Source organism: Ostrea edulis, chromosome 1 (assembly GCF_947568905.1).
Source record: "Ostrea edulis chromosome 1, xbOstEdul1.1, whole genome shotgun sequence".
Classification (NCBI taxonomy): Eukaryota; Metazoa; Mollusca; class Bivalvia; order Ostreida; family Ostreidae; genus Ostrea; species Ostrea edulis.
This window is the reverse complement of record NC_079164.1, coordinates 11,441,805-11,465,274: the sequence shown is the minus strand read 5'-3', so window position 1 is coordinate 11,465,274 and position 23,470 is coordinate 11,441,805. Positions and strand designations below refer to the sequence as shown.

At 35.5% G+C, this 23,470-nt stretch overlaps 1 protein-coding gene across 1 annotated transcript; it reads right to left on the bottom strand.

Moving 5' to 3' along the window:
* Positions 1-7,033: 7,033 nt before the first annotated feature.
* On the bottom strand, positions 7,034-11,274 carry LOC125664365 (uncharacterized). The gene is made up of 5 exons (XM_048897090.2): positions 10,930-11,274; positions 10,231-10,395; positions 8,187-8,366; positions 7,546-7,687; positions 7,034-7,149 (listed from the first exon to the last, which is right to left on the bottom strand). The coding sequence occupies exons 1-5, from the start codon at positions 11,272-11,274 to the stop codon at positions 7,034-7,036; spliced, it is 948 nt and encodes a 315-aa protein (XP_048753047.2).
* Positions 11,275-23,470: the final 12,196 nt, after the last annotated feature.

Below are 23,470 nucleotides of genomic sequence, written 5' to 3'. Positions count from 1 at the left end.
ATTTGGCTGTTGCATAGATAGGCTGATCAGCAGCAATCACTGGGACCTGACCAGGATTCAAAATAGCAACAATATCACTAATTTTATCCATTACATGTCTGATTGTGGCAACTGAGTGTGATTGGTCCCGGAGTAATGGTAACAAAGATGCTATACTAACTTCAAAAGGTGGGCTTCTACCTTAAGATGCAAAATGTGATGACCATGTTACATTGATTTCATGCTCGTTTACGGATTCAATGAGACTGACCTTTTGTAATCATTCATATTCTGGCTGAAGCTGTAAACTTGGAACTGAAACAGGACTATCAACTCTCGAAGGCTTAGGGTGTTTATCAGAGAAAAAAACTGATTGTATGTTGGTAAATGAGTCCGGTAGTTCTGGAACCATTTTAGATTTCGAATTTACTGGTAATTTCTCCCGCACCTCACCTTTGTTATCCGATGTTAGATGCTGAAAGATGGATATACTAGTTCCATGAAATGATGTTGATGCAGACGTTGAAGATGGATTGTGGTCAATATTATCCATAGCAGCAGTAGTGAAAATATTCTTTCTAAGATTTGATGGACAAACAACACCTTCCGTATAGAATTGGGAGACCACTGCATCCCTTAGTTGAGCAGATATTTCAAGCACCCTATCATAAGAGACGCTAAGACCGCGATCATGAAACATTTCATCAAATATCTTTTTCCTGGTTTTTGAATAAGTTGACATACCGATAAATACAGGAAATGGCGTCTCACGGTCTTTAGAATGCCTGAAAGGTTTTGACTCTTCTCTGTATTTTGCGTAACAGTTGTACTGAAGCAGCTGTGCCATTGCTAAGTCCGTTTTCGAAGCACCAAATCTTAGCTGAGATTTTATATCAGCACCATGCTCAATCATGCAAACAAACTGTACAAGAAGAGATGGCATTGAATCTTCAATACAACTGTCATGGAAAGATCCTTGAAAGGCATTTTATGTTCCAGCATACGTTTACGCAATATCTTTGCTGCGTTCGCTAATATCAGTGCCTCCGAATAGTCCATCGCCTGTGATAATGCTTCGCCGACGTCTTCCTTGTAGGCTAATAACATATCCCTACCTTTTTTGTGAGCTTCTAGTCCAGGGATCTCTTCCTACAACTTGTCTTTAAGTCTCGTGGATTTTATAATTGACGCTTCTATTCCCGATTGTATCAAACCTTGATTATAGAGGCTCACAAGGTCAGCCAAGCGAAAAACCATCGGACCGTCAGTACCTATTTTCGACTCAACAATGTAGACAAGAAGCACTGAAAAGACGATAGGATGGGCCTCCTTCTCTCTTGTTGCCATTTTTTCCGCACTACTTTGACTTGCAAAACGAGCTCTCTCCCTGTTGTAAAAGGTTGTGAGACAAGAGCGATGATATTTTAGTTCCTGAGCAACTATATCCCCACCACTTAATCTGGTCATCAATCTAACGTTATTCAAGTTTCTGGCACATTCATTTAATCGATGATATTTACCATCGTCATAGCATGACGAAATTAAGATTTTGGAGTATCTTTTTCACACAAGAAACATACTTTATCTTCAAGAGAACTCCGTCTACTTTTTGTAGGTACACTATGGGCATCATCAGACATATTTGTAGCAGATCGTTTGCGTGCCCTTTCAAGCTTACTATTGCTAAATGAAAGTCTACAGCTTTGATGATATTTAGCATTGTTTTCCCTTAGTGTTTCCTCTATTCCACCACCTTGATCTAACCGATTCGGGTTTAGTTTGATTGGCATCTGATGAATCGCATGGAAGATAGGAATATTTCTTGCAATCATAACGTACCCATCATTATCTGTCCGTTTCGTAACGGGTTGGAGGAGATTTAAGATCTTCATCTTTATCAATCTGACAGAGACAACATTTACTCCAGTCTGTCTCCAAGTTTGATGACAATTGTCTTACATTTGCCATTTTTCAAACTAAAGGTCATAGATGTATCAGCGTATATATTGCAACTGACGTTTTATAATCTAGAAACTGACAATGTTTAAGGCCGAGGGTATATCCTTTTACCACCTTAAATTATCCAAAGCACATTGAAATATGGGATTCAACTAGGTTCATGGTAAATTTACCCCTACATCTAGCCCGATCGTTCATCCAACATTGTTTAAGACCCGTGAGATCTGTACACCATCCAGGTAACAATTGTCCCATTACCCTTGGCTCGGCTCTCCTGCGCTGGCACATCCTGTCTATTCAGATGCGGCTATCTTACTAATACTATTTACTACCTTTATAAAAGAATACTTAATAGTAAAGCTAATGTTGGACCACATGCTGAGTTCCACAGCAGTGACGTCACCAGAGTGCCCTGGTTGTGCTTCGACTGTCACTCTTTTAAATAAATATCTCTTGAAGATTAAAACCGTATAAAATACTCCTTCAATAATGAATAAGCGGTGTTTTACTCAATTAAAAACAAAAGCACAAAACAAATTATTGGGTACTGAACACTTACATAATGCTTTGGCACCATTTTGAAAAAAATGGCCGGCATTTCATTACGTAACGATTCACAAATGTCTCTCATCATGTTTGGAAGACAAAAAAAAGCTCGAATTCCGAAAATAAAAAACACAATGTCACCTTTAACAAACAATAGAGGAAGGAATATGCAATATCTTAATGTAGGCCGCCGCCATCTTGAAAAATGGCCGCCATATTGTTTTTTTCGGGTGGCGAACGTGCTTTATTTATTCAACTATGTTTGGTTAATATATGTACCAAGTTTGATGCTTGCATCACCAACTGAAAGATTTTTCCATATATAGACATAATCTGCTGGGCTATTTAGCGGGAAATGCAACGAGCGTGTTGTGACGTAGCCTGGTAGTTGTGACGTGACTGTTTATATTTCTTTAGACAATATTTTAAAAAGAAAGGGGGAAGAATACGATTGTCATCCTTTCCTTTAAAATAAGAAAGGTTCGTAATACTTCAAAGATTTTTTTAATTATTAATTTACGAATCGAACCATCCGCCATTTTGTACGGGGGACTTCTGGGATTGGCGTTAAAAAAAAAAATCTTGTTAGAGGTTGAGATTTAGCTCGGATTATTTCCCGCGCTCTAGTCATTAGAGCTCGCAGTACGAGCCAGCGCTCCGAGCCAGCGCTCCGCGCTGGCTCGCTGCGCTCGCTATAAAAGAAACAGAAAATAGATATACTTATATTAAAAAACAAAACAAAACTGGACAACCCATTATCTATCTATTGGGGGCGTGGTCACTGTTTACTCAATTTCTGATGACAAATATTGCAAAGGCCGGGGTCCTTGCGAATTGAAAATTGGGGAAGATGATTAATGCAGACAAATTTTATTTATTATTCCGCATGCTTGAGAAGTTTATCCTATTATATAAACACATTAATAATAATAATTAGCTTAATAAATGTAAACTAAACATATATTCCTTGATTTTAAGAACTTGTTCAAGAATCATATAACAGTAAAAAACCCCCCCCCCCCAAAAAAAAACCAAAAAAAAAACAACAACCAAACAATCGAAAAAAAATCAACAACTTCGAAATGCTGTTTTCCATAGATTTTATTAATACATGTACAATGTAAATTTGTTCGTGGGATAAAAATTGCCTCTTGGAGCTTCAATGGGAAATTTTCTCCTATCTCGTCTTCCAATGGGACATTTTCTTCTATTTTTTCTGGTGACATATCATCCCATCACAAGTTAATCCTACGGAAGAATACTCCTATTAGATTTATTTCCCCCTTAGATTATGGTGGGATTGGTGTTAGGAGTGAAAATCCCAGTAAAATTCCATGGGGATTTTCAACTACAGTTGAAATATCTTTTAAAATGCAACAGTTACAGGTGTGAATTTTGGTGCATATCTATAGAGGGCATAGAATAACACCTCTTTGTAAATCTCTCCGCACGTTTTAAGTAATTCTACATATATAACCCCGTCCCTCCATGTTGTCCTTTTTATGTCAGGAAATGAACTCGTTTTGAAATTAATAGTATGTAGAATCGAATGTTTATGTGTTAATTTCTAATCTATAGCCCAAATAATCTTATATACATGTAAGTACCGATTACTTGTATAATTATGTATATATAAGATTCCGAGGACAATACTGAAAAGGCACTTGTAAGTAATCAGATATATACATGTATTATACCAGACAAAAAAATTCTAAACACAAATAATTTCATGTTAATTAATCATCATTATGCATGGTTTTCGGGATACTGTTGAATAGTACTGCATACTGTTCGCCCTGAACATTGGGGCCCAGACAACAAGTAGATAAATAAAACGTATCGAAACTCTCCCGAAATTCAGAACTCTTTCTGTTGTCAAAATCATAAAAATCTTTCAGGACTAATACCAGTGTTGAAGACTCAGATTTACAAGACTCGCAACAAGACTTAGACTGAAAAACAAACAGTGAAAATTCAACAAAAAAGCCATCTAAGATAAGAAAAATAAATGACATTTTTATAAATGCATACTTGATTTTTATTTGCTATATGGCCGCATGATGCGCACCGTGTATGTTTGTCTGTGCTTGTCTAAGTCACTTTCACCTCCACCCTGTCTTGAAGTTTTCATTGAAAAAGAAGTACGATTTGTCTGCTAGGTATGTATGGCCTCTCCACAGTTCGACCTATCTGACCCAAATATGGAGTCCTCCTCAAGATAGAAGATGGTACTTTAGAGTTTAGTACCTTACTGCCCCAAGCAGAACCTCAAAGTCTGGAAGGAGAGTAGGCCTCTAAAAGTTATGTAATTTACATTGTAAAATCCCGAAATGAAAGTAAATATAGAGGTCAGTGTTAAAATGTGTAATTTCTGGATAAGATTTACAAGACATATACAGTCTTATCTGGTTCAGACTTATTTACATGTACATGGTGGCGGATCTCCAAAACAGATGTTCCAAATGTGAAGTTTGTGGACACTATTGATAATATAACTTTTATTGAAATTAATAAAAAGGGGTAAATTAATAACTGAAAAAAGCCTCAAAGCGTCGACCTATTCTACGTTCACTGAATCAGAGTCAGAGTGATTAGGTAAGTCTACAAATTCTATATAAGACCGATTCTAAATATTTTCATGCTCGGTTTGGTCCACAGGTCTGACAGACAATATCTGATTTGGATCAAATTGAATCCCTCCAAAAGCGAGCCTTAGCATCATACGCCCGTGGGAGTCCTCCCAGAGAGTTCTTGAAACAAACTCTTCTGATAGACGTTCGAACATTTGACATCAAACTTTTCAAGGAAATGAACAATTTCGTCCCATCTCTTCCGCTTCCCCAAAACTCGAGACATATTGTGTACAATCTGAGATAGTCGTCCAAGTACATGGTAACACCATTGAATGCAAATCTCTGTACTCTGGTGTATGCAAAATAAGAAATATCTTATGGATTTCTTCAGTGTTTTTAAATATTACTTCCCAATTTCATAATATCTTATCAATAATATTATTATTTTTTTTGTTTTACCTAACTTGATTCCCTTTAAAACTTTATTATTACGATTACATGTATGTGTGTGCATGATATTAAACTGCATGTATATATGTATTTATGTACACCATGTTTAAATATATTTGTCTAATTTCTTATGTAAATTTACTTGTATGTACTTTTTACAATGTACCCCCTGGTTGACATTCAATGAATATCAATAAGACTTTTTATCATTACTTGCTTAGTATAACAATAAAAGTTTATTCTAAACATGAATATTTTCAGTTACGGAATGAAAGTAAATATATAGAAAGTGATTGGGAAATTTAATTTTTGGTCTGTGACGGGAAAAAGAAACGACAAATAGAAAGTGATGTACAAAAGGTTCAGATGTCGGCTACAAATTCGGCCCCTCAACAAAATATTCGCTGTACTATAGTCCATTCTGAAAAGTTTATGTAGTGCAGTACACGTGGTTTGTAACACACATGGTTTGTAATACACACATGGTAATACACATGCTTTGTAATTGGAATTTTAAATTTAGAAGTACACTATTTGATATAGCTACTTCTACTTAAAAAAGAATACACATTTTGAAAATTTCAGATCTCCCCACTCTGTGTACATGAAGTCTGGGTTATATACTCCCCTTGGGTTTATCTCTTTTAAATCTAAATTCTCTCGCATTTTACCTACCTCAGAGATATATCAAACACTACCGTACTGAGAGGATCGCAATCACAACAAATCCCAGGCTAATAACTTTTTATGGTGAATGATACAAGATTTTCTGTTCTAGCTTTCCCGTGATGAAGTGTTGGAGGTTAAAAGATCAAAAATGAAGAACGGACAACTCGATAACTATTGACAGCCATGTTAATCGAGGTAGGTATACCGTGTCCCAGTCTGCCCTCTTGAATTGGAGGATTGCATTTTCTGATGTGAATTTGCGTAACGTTAGGGTCCACCAGGTTCTGTACCGCTATATCTATTGGGGGGGGGGGGGGGGGGCTCTGATATTTAGACCGAGCCTTTCCCCATTCACGCTAGAATTTTTAGAACAGCCATAGACTTTCTGCATGCACTGCAATCTCAAGCAATGCACAGGCATGACATTCTCTCTCCCCCCCCCCCCCCCCCCAATACAAGTACTCGTTACTGGAGGAACGGATTCTGTTGACAATATATATGATGAACAGAACAGCTAGTGTCTGTATTGCATGACTAAATATGAAAAAGAATGAAAGCTGATATGGACGAAATAGAATTTTATAACGAATTTTTTTCTAATCGAGACGAAGAATATCAAACAATGGCAATATAATATTTTATTCAAAAATCTTAACACGGCACCATTGATCGAGTAAACCAAACGTATAAAATATTGTTATCCCCCAGTACTACCGTATATATAAAGGGGAGGGCTGCAAAACCACAGGTTAATAATAATAATAATATATAGTATGAAAGTATGAAAAGAAGTTAATAAACAAAATTGTACACAGAAGTCTGGCTACAGGATTTCTGAGATTTGTTCGATTTGGAATTTAAGCAAGTATTCCGGGTTCGAGCTTAATTTCATATGGAACTGAAGTCAAAGGCTGCAGAGGGTCCACCTGTCCCATCACTAAAAACGTGTCCATGGGCTCCGTCACGGACGAATCTGAAAGTAAGATAGAAGTAATGCTAAATAAGTATCAGACGACCGTTACTAGAATTCATTCTATAAGCGCTCTCCGTGGTGTATTTGGCAGTGGCGGATCTATAGAGGAGGCGGGGGTTGTTGTTACGGGGGTTGCAACTCCCCCTCCCCTCCCCTTTCGGTCTAATAATTTTTTGAAAAAGGTCATTTTTTGCCACATTCGGGTTTTCATCCCCCATATTCTTGGGTGTATATGGTACAAACTTGGGTCTTCACTGCCCCCTTCCCCCACCTTTTGATTTTTTTTTTATCCGCCACATGTATTTGGGAACAAATCAAAAGACAGTTTCTGCTCATGCTGATGGTTGAAGCATGAAGTGAACTAATAAATGGTAGGCTAATATTTAGTTAACACACCTGCAACCACGGTGAAGGTCATTCCGCGGGCCGCAGCTCTGCCACAGAGACGGCCAATGGCCCCGTTTGACCCCAGGTCTGTCACTCTGTTAGACTGTCTGGCTACAAATGTCTTCAGGTTACCCAGTGGTATCGGTCCTGCCTGAAACCAATAATCGAGAATTTAGATATAGTTAGTGAAGGTGCGTCCATTATCCCGGCGATACCGATATTGCCATTGTAGCCTTCTATAAAGGTGGCAATGGAAGGCGCATTGCCGACTGACTGGTAAATTTAGGAAGAATATTACATCGTCATTATGACTGACGTCCGAAATTGAAACACCAAAGAAACTATAAATAAGCTGGGTAGCTTGTTAATGTGTCCACTGCTGATCGGTTCACGTCTAGCAGGTTTGAATTTTTTCAAATTACTTTCTTATAAAAATGTATTTTTTTTTTATCTACATAAGATAAATTTGAAAGTTTTTGATTTCAAAATATTACTAGAATACATATTCTGCACTTTCCACCTATATACGATTTCTCAGGTGTGTTACTGTTAAACATATCCGTTGAAGACTGCGCCAACGCACCATTAATAGACGTCACTCTAAAGCTTCATCTTTATCTATTAGAAACGACACCAATTGATTTAATTACCCAAGAAATAGAAGAACGGAGCTGCAGTTCCTGTGAGAACTCAAACAGAGAGATGGGTGCGTCAAAAATGAAACAAAGATGCTTCTTTCTGGCCCAGAACTTCCAGCTACGTGTGTTGTTTGACTGGTTCTCTTTGTTGGTGGGCGGCTCGTAGACTTCCACACGGATTGCTTCTTTACCCTATAGAGATTGTATTTCATACTAACATGTTCATATACTACATACCGGTATAATGATTAAATCCGAAGAGATGGATATTTTACAAAAATATTCTTAACTCAATCTGAATGTGGATGTTCTCACAGAGGGCATGAATTAGATTACATTCCATTCGAACTACTGCTTTCTTAGTTGTGACATAGGCCCATCTTATCAAATCTGTTCTCTTTCACACATATAATAAATACACAAGGGAAGAGTCGAAAGGAGCATATCCCATTCATAAACAAAGTAAAAATAAACCATCTTACATGAAAAAAGTTACACAAATCCTCGTGTGCACTGATGCAAATTATGAATTATGTCCCAGAACTTATCCAGACTAAAATATTCCTAGTGTAAATAGTTTTATCTAAATAAAATCCCAGTTTAATTGCGGCACAGTTTCCCATTCTTTCGCCAAGAAAAGATAACTCAGACGACAACTTCCGGTTTTTTAAAATCTATATTGTTTATGTATTTGTGATGAAAGGTAAAGATAACGAACAGTGATCAATCTCATAACGTCTATAAGCAATACAAAACAGAGAGTTGGGCAAACACGGACCCCTGGATATACCAGAGGTGGGATCAGGTGCCTAGGAAGAGTAAACATCCCCAGTCGACCGGTCACACCCGCCGTGAGCCCTATATCTTGATCAGGCAAACGGAGATATCCGTAGTCAAAATCAGTGTGCCAAGGACGACCTAACGATCGGTATGAAACAAGTCAGATATAATTTCACCTATTGGTAGGTTGTATTGGTAAACTAGATTGTTATAACGACCATAGAATTTGCGAAATGCTGACTTTAAACGAGACTGTTGAAACCCTTGCACCATCAACTTGTTTGTCAGTAGCCTGTCTCAATTTAATAACTGATCATACGTAGAACAAGCTCTTGCGTATCAAATCAGATGAGAGATATACATGTAAACACCATATGCAGGTGATGATGGAATATTGCTACATAAATATGGGAAGTTGACGATGGAGAAGCTGAAATCATCCCGTTTGTCATTAAGTTGAATTGTTAGTTTGCCGTTAATATCTATTTTCAATAAAATGTCTAAGTATGAAGCAGAAGTGGACGACTCTGTGGTGTCTTTTATTTCGAGTTCACGGGGATATATCAAATTTACATATGAAAGAAAATTATTATTGTTAACAGATAAAATGTCGTCGATATATCTAAATGTCGCATTGAAGACCACAGCAAGATATTTTTTCTTCTCACGTAGAAGTTTTTAAATACATTTTACTTCATAAGAATTTAAAAACTGGTCAGCTAACAAAGGAGCACAAGCGTGCCCATGGGAATTCCAACAGACTGTTGGAAAACCTGATCACCAAATGCTACAAAGATATTGTCTATGAGGAACTCTAGCATACTTTTTTATTTCAACTTCAGAGTACTTGTGCGTGGAATCAAAGTGGTGTTTAATAAAGTAAGTTTTGGATGACTGATCACTAGATATGAATATTTGCGTTTTCCATTTTTTAAAGAAGCAACTGTCTATGATGTCAAAAAGCCTTGTCTTTAATTTATCGTGAGGAATGGTTGTGTAAAGTGTTGAAAAGTAATACGTTTTGATGTTGTTGATTTGAGAAAAGCTTTGCGATTTCAAGTTTACTAAATGTCATTTAGAATATTTTAGAATCCACATCTGATTTACACCACTTCTGGCATATGTAGTGGCACAGTACGTTTGAAGTTTCTCCTTCACAGCTGTTAATATTTTCGTGAGGAGCAAAGAAAGAGGCTTGGTAGAACACTTACTGGATCCAGCAATGCCTCTTTCTTTATAAGGTTTTTATGACGTATAGGATAAGTTAAGACCTTACCGATCCAAAATCAATCATAGAAAAGCTGTGATTGAATCCTGCAGGTGCGAGGAGAGGGTCCCTGGACATTAGGAAGCCTATCTGGTTGTTGTTGGAGACGAAACCCCGCTCGTTAATGGTGCTACCCTCGGAGAGGGACGTGTTCCACGATGTCTTCAGGACGTCCTACAAACAAATGATGACGTCATAATTTCACCGGACATATGAAATTTACAGACCTTTTCTTGACGATACTGGGTTAGGTCATTCTAAATTAATTTTAATTTGCTGTAAATTAATCAACTATCACATTGTAGTAAAAAGGTAGTTTTTCAACTCAAAAGACAATAAAGTCATTTTTCATAATAGGCCTGAAAACATTGATGACACATTAGAATTCAGTTTATTGACTTTCACCAGCAGGATGACTAATGACCACCCAACACCTCTTCCAACGCCATCTTTTGAACGACGTGGTATTTGTACTTAAGAGACCAAAAAACATCAGCAAACTATTAGAGAAAAAACAAACATTTCTTGAAGAAGAAATAAACCTGACTAAAACAAGGCAAAAGAAACAGTGGAACAGATTTGGATAAATCGGTCATGTTACAGCAAATAATGAAAACATACAGTAATTATACTGAGGAAACCACTTTACCATGTTTGCGTGTATAACTACTTAGAGGATAACTACTGAGAATTAACAAAAGTACTCACCGACCAGTCTTTCTGTTGTTCTGAGCGACCATTAGAGGGTCTCCGCCATCGGTTGTTCCTTCTGCTTGGTCTCTGGCCTCCACTGTTTCTTCGCTGTCCAAAGTTTGGTCTCCGGCCTTGATTTGCTTGTCTGTTTTCTGACTGGTTGCTTCCATCACCATTGGTCACTGAACCGGTTTCCTTTTGTTGAGTTCGACTTTGAGCATTTTCTTTGTTATCTGCAACATCTAGAAGTCGGGCTCGAGGTCTGTTCTTCATTTTATTCCATCTTCGTTCATTGCTTTCTTGTCCTGACACTGTATACACCAGTAGACAAAAGAGGACGAGTACAAGAAAAGCTTTCATTTTTTTGAGTTGTACGTTTGTGGTGAAATGAAATGCGAGATTGACTAGTAATCTGCTAATTCCAGGCTATATATTGCTCCGTGGCTGGAGGCTTGGTCAGTAATGACGACAAACACATTCGTCACTCTTCACGACTCATCGTCTTACGAACAGAAACACCGTTCTTACAGCTAGCCCCATGACTGACCATGCCCACGCCATAGTTTATGTTTTGTTGGACAAAAAGATTTTTAAATGGTACAACTCTTGCCTGCGAGGAAGAAGTGAAGCTGCTTGGTGTCACTATTGATTTCAATCTGAATTTTAATTCCCTTATTTCAAATATTTGTAAGAAAGCAGCTTGTCAATTAAATGTAATAAAGCGTATAGGGAAACATCTTTGTAGGTTGGACAAACTCACTATCTACCATTCCTTTATCATGTCAAACTTTAGTTATTGTCCTCTGGTATGGCACTTTTGTAGTGAACAAAATTGTAATATATATCACCCAGTACAATAGTGTATCACTCTTGTCACCAATGTAGTTTATCGATACTTGTCGTTTTTGCGTGTTATTTGTTTATGTAATATATGTCTCTTGATAAAGACGCGGGTTGCGTCGAAAATTTGAGTTTTAAATAACCAACAGTGTCGTGGCCTTTTCAGTGCTTTTATATATATATATATATATATATATATATATATATATATATATATACATGTATATATATAGATAGATAGATAGATAGAAAAAAATTCAAGAACGAGCCCTACGATTTATTTATGAAGACCATACTAGTACATATAATCAACTATTAGATAAATCAAATTTCCCCTCACTGAAAACCAGGCGTATGAGAGCCATGGTCCTTGAAGTTTTTAAAATTGTAAATAAACAAAGTCCATTGTTCCTACAAGACTTAGTCCAGCTAAGAAACGCGAGGTATAATTTCAGATACCAAAAGACCTTGGAACTTCCAAGACCAAGAACAACTAGGTATGGTAAAAGGTGTTTCAGCTATGCAGCAGCCACACTGTGGAACTCCTTACTCAACCATGTGAGGGAAATCTCCTATCAATTTACAACTTTTATAGATACTTGGAGGGGGGGGGGGACTGCAGATGCAGCTCCTGTCGAGTACATGATGTGGAGGTGCATGGCTGAATGATCTCTTTTTGCAATATATTATGTACTGTTTCAGTTTGCTGTTTCCTTTTATGCAAATGTTGTAGCCTTTCATCTGTATTACTACTAATTTTTGCTTTTGTTTAAGTTTTATTTTTTGTTCTGTCTTTTGAAAGATTCATTTTTATTCCATCATCCTATACCTTTTTTGTTTGTATACCTTGTAACTTATTTACTGTAAACTGCTACATATTATTTATTATTATCATATTTTCCCTTATTTTACATTTAACAGTTATAATGCTTCTTAACAATTCTTAACGTTGTGGTTTGAATTTAATGCTTAAATTTTATAGTGAAAAACTTTTGTTTGATTTGTATTTAATTCTTAACTTCTGAACTGTCTATCTATACAGTATGCATGTAAATATGTATACATGTGTTTTTGCATGCCTACTTTGTGATATTTTATTTTGTCTGTGATAGTCGGTTTAAGAGCGCTGTAGAGCTCATGTTATTTGTTGCTATTTGTATACAGTGCCGACTTTAAATAAAATTTACTTACTTTATGATGCGTACTCATTTTTCACCTAATTTGCATCACGACAAATACATGTACTTATATACGGTAATAGTAAACAGCTATAGGTGAATCCAAATAGAAATTCGCAGTGACTTTCGTCAAAATACAGTCAAGATGATTGATTGAATGAATTGATTAGACAAGCAATCGAAATATATGAATTTGGTGTCGACTAGAACCTCTCTCTCTCTCTCTCTCTCTCTCTCTCTCTCTCTCAATCTGCACTAAAGCAGCAACCGCCTTTGTTAATTTAAAGAGATATCTTGATCAGGTCATGTGCTGGATGTACTTTAGAATAGACAATGCAATGTCTGGATACTAGTCGTTCTCTTAAGTCTATGGAATTACAAAGTACCAGAGTTTTCGGGTATGTCTGCAGTACATGCTATTGATTTGTTTTATTCATCTTCTATGTACTATATTACATGTAAGTGTCTGTAAACCCGCATGTTTGTTTACTTTTTTATGGGGTTTGTTATTTCCTACACGTCACTCCATCCGAGGTATGGAAAATGTTACGATGTTTTGTGCAATACAAGGAAGAACTATGTCGTATTGCATTTTATAATTGACCAATCAAACATCTGGTATTACTTGACTGCACTAAACCGATCATAAACAACAAGAAAGAAAGCGGCTGTGGCCACACATTGATGTCAAATGAGGGGAGGAAACAACAAAAAACAAAATATGATAAATAATCAAAGTTAGCTCTGTTGCAGGGGATTATGAAACTTGTTTACAACGTACCGCATGTTATATACACGTGATCACCGCAGGCTTCTTGTAGTAGTATACATTCGTTACATAGCATTATTATTCGACATTATGTAATGAAGTCCAGGTTATTTGTGAGACATAGTATTTGTCCCATGTTTACGTGACCAATGTTTTCACCTTAAATATTTTTACATGTACCAATTGAATTGATAGCCATTTCCTCACGAGTGTGAACAATGCGCGTATGAATCTTGATACACCTGTAAATATAGTGCAGCTATTTTAATGGTTGGGAATATTCCGACAGAAATGAAAATAAATTGTAAATATAAAGAAAATCATTTTCGAAAATACATGAGAGCACAAACAAATAACGCTTCACGCCAGCCACAGGCACTCGGCGTTTTAAATATCTATAATAAAAAAATTGTCTTCCTGTAAACATAATGTGAATATTTAAAAAACGTCGAGTGCCTGTGACGCCAGCATAGTTTTCACGAAGCGCTAATGCTCTCCATAAACTTTGCTGGGGTGTTCTATTTTAAAATGCGTCACAGTTCATGCACTTATGTATTTTTTAAAAAAATGATTTTTTTTCCCTTAACCATCGTCATCATCATATAGTCATCATCATATATACAATTACATAATAGTGCTACTGGGTATTGAACAGCAAGCGTGGACTACTTCAGTCAAATTACAGCTTTTACACCAAGAGTATATCAACAGCGGGGATTTAAAGGGGGTTACGAACCCCCACCCCTTTGAACAATTTTAACAAAAACTCCCACCCCCTTCCAGTCTAATTAAGATTGGCCCCCATGTTTTATTGTTGTTATGGCACACTAAATAATAAAACGTAGGGCCTAATTCTAATACGGAAGTTCCGAGTTCCCCAAGAGTTATTTCCCTTTGTCGAACTCTTCCGTAAATTATGACGTAAAATATGATGACCAGTGGGTACATTTGCTAATTACTATCGTTGTATTATTTCTTAAAAGATGATGTCCAGAGTTTCTGAGACCATCCTATCTCAGGGAAAAGGCAACTTTAGTGAGTTTATGAGTATTGGATAACAAAATGGCTCAAACAAATATTGTTAATTGCCATCTTTCTTTGATGAAAGCGTCACTCATGTAGAAGAGGAAACGAATAATGATTCAATAGCCAATTTGATTATCTTATTCAAACAAATTATGCTTGATATGGCCAGAATATGCATACCAGTGATTGATATAAACAAAAGTTATGCTTTTATTACATTAATCGTACGTAATCGTCATGTACAATGCCAGTCTACGATATAATGTAAACATTGTGTACCCACCATACGTCATAAAATGCGAAAGAGTTCGACAAAGGGAAATAACTTTTGGGTAACTCGGAACTTGCGTATTAGACTGCGACCCCTTTCTGGGTTTAAAAGGTACAAACTTGGACTACACTTTGAAAATGTTTTGGATCCGCGCCTTGCTAACATTTCAAGCATGTAATGCTCCTTCCGCCCCGGAATTAAAAAAAAACAAACCCTGATTAACTACTGATTCAGGGTGGAGCCATATATTTTGTAAAATGTTTTACAAATATCCTCATCAATATACCAGTAAAGAAAAAACAACAACCCACTTTTAAAAAGACGAAGCTTTAACAGTTGTATTCGAAATTCAGCGGCACATAATTTTCCAAGGGCATTATTCCGCATGCGCTAGATGCTCAGATTTAAAAAAAAATCTTTGAAAGCTTTAAGAATAAGTTGGCAATAACTACACGTTTATTTTTGTGAAATATATAGTAGATCAAATTAAATTAAAAACTAACAAGGCTCGGTTACTTGTAATTCTAAGGGAATTGAGTGGAAATTTTCTTCAATATCCGGGACCCTCACCTTTGGACTAGCTATTCTTTCTAGATCACAAACACCTCGTAAAAGAGGCCGTACAGATCGGTTTCAACCACTCAAACCACACCCTGATGATCCTCGAACTACATACCCTCAAAACTGTATCACCCCATCCCTCCCAATTACTTTCCTTGAAGCCCACCTTGTAAATCAGACTACACGTATTAGTATTCTATCAAGATACACCTTCAAAATCTGCTTCCCGAGACCTAAGCCGGATATACCTGGTGTACCACCCCACCCATTTAACAGTTCGCTGATTGATGTGTTATTAGTATACATTGTTCTCAGTCCGGGCGTGGTCAGTGTATGTTCTCAGTCCGGGCGTGGTCAGTGTATGTTCTCAGTCCGGGCGTGGTCAGTGTATGTTCTCAGTCCAGGTGTGGTCAGTGTATGTTCTCAGTCCGGGTGTGGTCAGTGTATGTTCTCAGTCCGGGCGTGGTCAGTGTATGTTCTCAGTCCGGGTGTGGTCAGTGTATGTTCTCAGTCCGGGCGTGGTCAGTGTATGTTCTCAGTCCGGTAGTGGTCAGTGTATGTTCTCAGGGGTCAGTGTATGTTCTCAGTCCGGGCGTGGTCAGTGTATGTTCTCAGTTCGGGTGTGGTCAGTGTATTGGTCATGAACCACTTCGTTTGGAACCAAGATCACTTATCACTATGATACTGTACTTTTTTCTGAATCAGCCAGAGGATTACAAAACATGTTAAATACTTTATCAGCGTAAAGGTTAACATTCAAAAACAAAAGTTCTTGTCTTTCGTAACGGAGGGAAAATAAACGCCACCAGTATATGGTTTTACAATGGTAGCGAACTAGAAGTTGTTGACAAATAATCACCGTGGTCTTACTATAAATTTTAATGGTAAATATAATATTCTTCACATTTGTGATAATCTGTCACTGAATATTGTAACTAAACTTCATGTATCCGATACTTATGTTTCAAGTGTTTTGAATTATGGTAGTGACATTTGGGGTTTTTAACCCAGGTAACGATGTTGAAAAGGTACATGTAAACTTTTGTAAGCAAATTTTACATGTAAAGAAGTGCACTCCAAATTATATGGTTTACGGGGAACTTGGTCGTGTGCCAATGTATAATTTACGTATGATCAACATTGTTAAATATTGGTTGAAAGTTATCAAAACCGACAATTGTATTCTTCAATCTATATATGATGACATGTTAATTTGCAATCACAAGAACTGTAATTGGCGCTGCCAAGTTAAGCATTTATTATTATCAAAAGGATTTGGTGATGTATGGTTTAACCACTATGTTAATAACGAAGTTTTATTTCTAGAAACAGGTTTAACTGACAACTTCATACAGTCACGAGATGAATTTTTTGATAATTCACCCATATGTATTCTGTATAGACACATTATTGATAATGTTACCATTCATTTTTTTCTTGACAAAATCTATTCCAGAAAATCTTATTAATCTTTTAACAAAACTTAGATTGTCTGCTCACCAGCATAGAATTGAACAAGGTAGATATAATGGCACAGCAAGACAAGATCGATTGCGTGAATTTTGTAATTTGAACGAAATTGAGGACGAACATCATTGTTGGAGTTGATTTTATCAACTCCTCTATGCAGTCACTCGGCTCAAAGTGGTGTGGACCTGAGCACTTCTTTACAAACAGATGTAATGTTCAGCGCTTGCAGCAAATAGTTCGTAAACCGTTTACTTTTCCACCGTCGGTAAGTTGAGTATGTACATTGAAAAACAACCAAAATATCACTAGAAATACATGTACAATCTAATGTCAACAGCGATATTTCACAGCATTCAAACAATTTTATGTCACAGATTGCAATATACAGTACAGGTAAAGAAAAAACAACCACTGATCCTGGGGACTGAAAGTGAGCCTAGAAAAAGTCAATGTCTTTGAAATTGCGGTTTCTGTGTATTGTGTAGCATTTGCGTGCACCTTTCAAATCCAAAGATATATACATGCATACACGTGTCCAGAATCGGGAAAACAAACGATCGGCAATGATAGTAGCGTCAGCTGATTTATGTTAGCGTCAAATTGAAGCGAATCGAAAATATCGTGAATCGTCACATTTAATGCTTAATTGAATTAAATATTGATGAAAAACCCAAATATTTTGTTGTTTTCAAGAAAATTTGTCATAAGTTTGAAAATCAAACCACACGCCATAGAATTTCAGGTTTTTAAATACACATTTTATACACATTTCCCCGTGGAACGTGACCCAGTTCTTAACGTCAGCTGATTGACAGAGCACGTGTACCTCGCATGTAACAATAGAAATTAGAAAATCGGTACATGTAATGAATGGAATGTCAATTTGGTTTTCCTTTGTTAAATAGAGAGATTAAAGTATTTTATTGCCATTTAGATTCATAATCATGGTGAAAAAACTTTCCATTTAAAAAGATACACATTTTCCCGTGACCGCGACAAGTTCTTCCATGATTTTATTGCCTTAAGAGTCATGATAGTGAAATAACTTTCCATAATATCTGATTAATTAATATTCAATTAGACTTTCACATTACTAATTGCGTAGAATCAATCACACTTATATTCTATATGCACTTCTCTGTCGATTCACGTTATCTTCAGTTTTGTCTTACTATAAAGTCGTTCACTTATCTACGAAAGCCTATTACATAAAAAATAAATTTACATTCCCCTATCTCGTAATTACGAGAAAAGATCTCGTTATTACGATAAAAATATGTAAATATTGGTCACATGATATTTTATTTTAATAATTTCTTTATTTGTTTTTTAAATAACAACAAACAAACATTGAAATCAATATCAATAGCATTTGTTTTGAAACACACACACACACACACACACGCATGCCACTCTCACTCTGACTCTCTACACCCGAACACTTTCAAAAAGTGCAAACATATTGTACACATAAAAAGAACAGATCTAGTTAAGTGGTTACTTGCATCGTTTATAACAAAAAAGTCTATACACAATATAGAAAGGAAAAAAAGTAATAATATCAGGAGTAATGAATGAAATACATGTAATAACAGCTACACATCAAAAATACTTTGAAACAATGACCACTGTTGGTTGTTTTTTTGTTGTTTTTTTTAGAGCTTTTCATTCTAAAATGTTGACTTGCAGCATATTTTTCCATCTTATATTTTATCTTTAAATGACATAATAATCCACATAGATTTGGCATTTTATTTTGCAATAAACAAATGAAAATATATTGCTTAACATAGAGAATAATACAATTAATGACATTGTTATGAGAAGATAAAGGAATTTCATCAAAAATTATGTTTGAAACATTGAAACCAACTCTTTCATATGTCTTTCTGTAAATGTGAAGGTTCAACTCACTCCATGATGGTTGAGTTTTTTCACAAGAAGTAAATATATGCACAATTGTTTCCACATTTTCCTTACAAAATCTACAACAATCTGTGGAATTAATACTAATTTTCTTTTGTTTATAGAAGCTGGATTAACATCTTTCACATTCAAACATTTATAAATGATCTTGGAACATTTTTCTACCGTTAAAATAGGTTTAAAATATATAGGCAAGCGTGGACTAGGAAATCTGATAGAAGTTTTGTCGATGAACAATAGTTTCAAATATTTTGAAATTGCTGATTTAACGCTATTATATTTCATGATGCAGAAATCATCAAGATTATGTAAACAGTGAAATACATCACAGCATTAAATAATGCCATCTTCATCTAAAAAGAATCTTATACAACCTTGACTCCTTTATCATACCAAGTTTTGAAAAATACAGATTTATTTGCAATTTTAACATTGGAGTTGTACCATAGAGGGATATTGTGGAAATTGATTTTAAAATTTTCTTGTTTATCCAATACCTTCATAAAACATAACAACGAATCTAGAACATCCTTCCAAAATGCATTGTTTCTGTTGTACAAGTAATGTAGTACAAATGTATCTCCAAAATCATATAGTTTTACAAGGATGTCCTTCCCATTAACAGCAAAAAAATATCCATCCATGGTTTATTTAAATTACATGTACCTTTGATTAGCCTCTTAATCCAAGAACATTTAAGTGCTGTAATGAAACAATTGATATCTATCATTTTCAAACCTTCAGAAAAATAGTTATTCCTCTGTACTTTGTCTACCTTGGATTTCCATAAGAATTCAAAGATTGCCTTACATAATACATGTAATGATAAAGACTCCTTTTTTGGAGGAGGAAGATGATTAAGATTTGGGATAAGTAATGTTTTGATAACAGTTACTTTTCCAATGGGGGTAAGAAGTCTTATTTTCCACTGTTGAGTGAGTGCGATAACTTTTGGAATTTGAATACCATAATTCATATCAATAATTTCACAAAGATTAATAGAAAAATTGATACCTAGGAGACTGAAAGTTGTTGAGCCCCATTCCAACTTCCATCTAGTATGGTGAAAGACTTGATCTGAAATGTTTTTTGAACCAATCCAAACTATTTTGGTTTTTGAAGTATTAATCTTAAGACCTGAAATAGTAGACAAGATTTCAATGGTCTCTAGAGCTGCAAATAAAGATTCAGGAGAACCATCAAGGGTCAATGAGCTGTCATCTGCATATTGTGATATTTTATGTTCCTTTTTATCTATGACTATACCTTTTATATCTTTATTTTGTTTAATCATGATTGCAAGGATTTCAGCACATATAATAAAAAGATATGGTGCAACGGGATCACCTTGTCTACATCCCCTTTATATGTCAAATTGATCTGACAGGAAACCACTTTGCAAAATAGAGGCTCTAAATTTTGTATTCAAAATATTATATATATATATATATATATATATATATATATATATATATATATATATATATATATATATATATATATATATATATAATTATATATATATATATAGAGGTATGTACTTCAGATTGATGATATACCTATACATGTATGTTTTTAATATAATATAGGTCGATACTTTAGTCAGATTGATATTCTTATATATTTTTAATATAGTATAGGTTTGTACTTCAGTCAGATTGCAATTGACAATACTTCACATACCATTTGTTTTTCAAAAGATGTAACTCTATATAATATACAAAATATTTCATCAAGCCCCTTCCATGTGTTTAGATCCAAATTCGATCATAATAATCAAATAGTATTATTTCTTTTGGAAATTGATAAAAAGAATCTTTATGTTATAAGATTAAACAAATACCATGTCATCAAGAAGCACATGTGCATGCATCGCACACATACGTGGTGTGCATAATGATGATAATAATAACTAAATACTACTAACATTTTCCAATCCCAAACCCCCATATCATTTTAGATCATAATCAAATATTGTTCTGTTTTGATCTAACCTTCAAGTAGACATTTTGTCAACACCATGATGCTCCAAATCATGAATAAAAGTCTACAAAGGTGAGATATTTGGATGTTTCAATGATTTTTCCAGACATTGGAAATTTAAATTTTTCTTTTACATCCAAATCTAAATTACCATTTTCACTTTCTGTGGTATTTTCTGACACTCAGGAGACCAAAGAGACCCCCCCCCCCGTATTTTCCATGCTATAAGCCTAAACTTATCCAGCCGTTTGTACAAATAACAAGCGTCTTTTTACTATCATCGGTATTCTCTTACCTTTTCTTGCAGCTAATGGTATTCGTGGACCTCTTCACGGTTTTGTTGTTTGTTTTGTTTTAAAAATAGTGGGCCACGACAGAAAGATATCAACATTACACCTTCCGTTCATTGTAGGTGGTGAGGTTATACCGATGCAATTGAACAGCGTGAAGAAATTATTGTGCATCAAATAGCGATGCATTTAATCCATGCAAGAATCATCAGTAGATTTAGAACGACCGTTCTTTTCAGTTGGTAATTGCTCTTTTGATAGGATTTCTCAGCAAAGAGCAGATTTAAAAAAAAATTGTCACCGGCTGAATTGCACACTTTATTTATTTCTAATGAATTTCACAATCACATGCATTTTTAAAGCGATCAGGACATAGGGCTCACGGTGAATGTGACCGGTCGACTGCATGGGGATGCTTACTCATCCTAGGCGCCAGATCCAACCTCTAATATATACAGGACTCCGTGTTTGTTGAACTTGTGCAAAATTAAGACTACATGGCTAGTTTTGGAAATTGAATAAATTGTAGCTATTTTACTGTCATTTGTTGATGCTTACGAAGTTATGTACATCGAGATTTTCCTAGACGATTTGCATAGAGCTCTAGGAATTGAATTTCAAATTTTAAGAAAGATCATACACAGTTTTAAAGATAAAGGATACGTAAATATCTGATGTTTAAGTACAAGTTCTTGCACTTCAGGCAATGGGGAATTGTTTAGTTTTGTAATTTGCGTCAAGCTTTAAGAGGAATTGTAGGGGAGGGGGGTGAAAAAATAGCATAAACTAAAGAATTATTAAATTATGTGTGGAGTTTTTCCAAACATGTTCTTGTGCTAGAATATTTGTGTAGTGACATATTTTGACAAAAAATGAGCAATTTTAAGAGTATTACATTATAATAATATGTTGGAATATAAAATAGAATCCAGACAATGTGTTAACTTACCATTGTCTATATGTATGTAGACATAAATAATTGTGCGTTGATTGTTATAGAGACACAACATAAGTTTATGACTTCTGAGTGTACTTCTCTATTTTTTTATTATTATTTTGGAATAATTCTAAATCCCAGAAGCATGTGGTGCAAACCTACATAAAATCAACTCCCATCAGTACTTTCAGTACTTTGATTTAATGATAGGACAACTATTCACATTTTCAACTTTTAACATTTGATATCTCTGCAAATCTTCATGACTGTGATCGATGTAGTTGTGAACAATATGTGTTTGAATCTTGATAAATATAACTAAAATAAGTCCATTTCAACGTCTGGGAATTTCGATAGAAATGAAAGTAAAATATAGATAATTCTTTTTGAGTCAACATGATATGATTTGCAACGCTTCACGCCGGCACTGCAAACTTTTCTTGAAACATTCCACTTGTGACAAACTTACTCAATTTGGGTGTGACCAGTGAAGAGGGGATGCTTACTCCTCCTGGGCACCTGATACCACCTCTGGTGTGTCCAGTGAAGGGGGATGCTTACTCCTCCTAGGTACCTCCTCTGGTGTGTCCAAGGGTCCGTGTTTGCACAGCGCATAATTTTGTATTCTTTATAGAAATTATGAGATTTATCATTGTTCGTTTAATCGTTTTCTTCACTTTTTTCATTCAAGAGTAGCGGGGGCATGATTACATATGTAATGATATTACTGTGTAAGCACCCCCGGGTAGTGCAGATTCTGGTCGGGAAATTCGGCCAATATTTGTGGGACTTCACTTACATATGTGCAGTGTTCAGTTTATACAATGCTCGAGATTTTGAATTTAAATTGCCCCTACACTATATAGCTTTAATTAGTCCGAAATACCTGACGTTTTCCTTACTTTTTTATGATTTTGATATTTACCGTGCCAGGAAAACTTCCTGGTACGGTAAATATTAAAATCATAAAAAAAAAAAAAGCCAGGAAAAAGTCAGCTATTTCGGACTAAGCTTTAATGTGACAAAATGATGTTTCAAGAACTGCTACTCCTGCAGTTTCTGCATGCTACTACGTCACAACAAATATACACCAGTTGTCTTTCTTGATAAATCAGACGACACAGGCATCTCCAGTAAAAGTGAACGCTTACTTAGCATCAGGTAAGTGACAAGGTAATGCTGAATTTGAAGTATCCAAGGGGAGCACTAAGCTAGTGACTGTAAGGTGCTAATCGTAATGTATCTGTATATGTTTAATCTACTGAATACAGATTGAATAACTTGCAATACTTGAACCAAAACTGA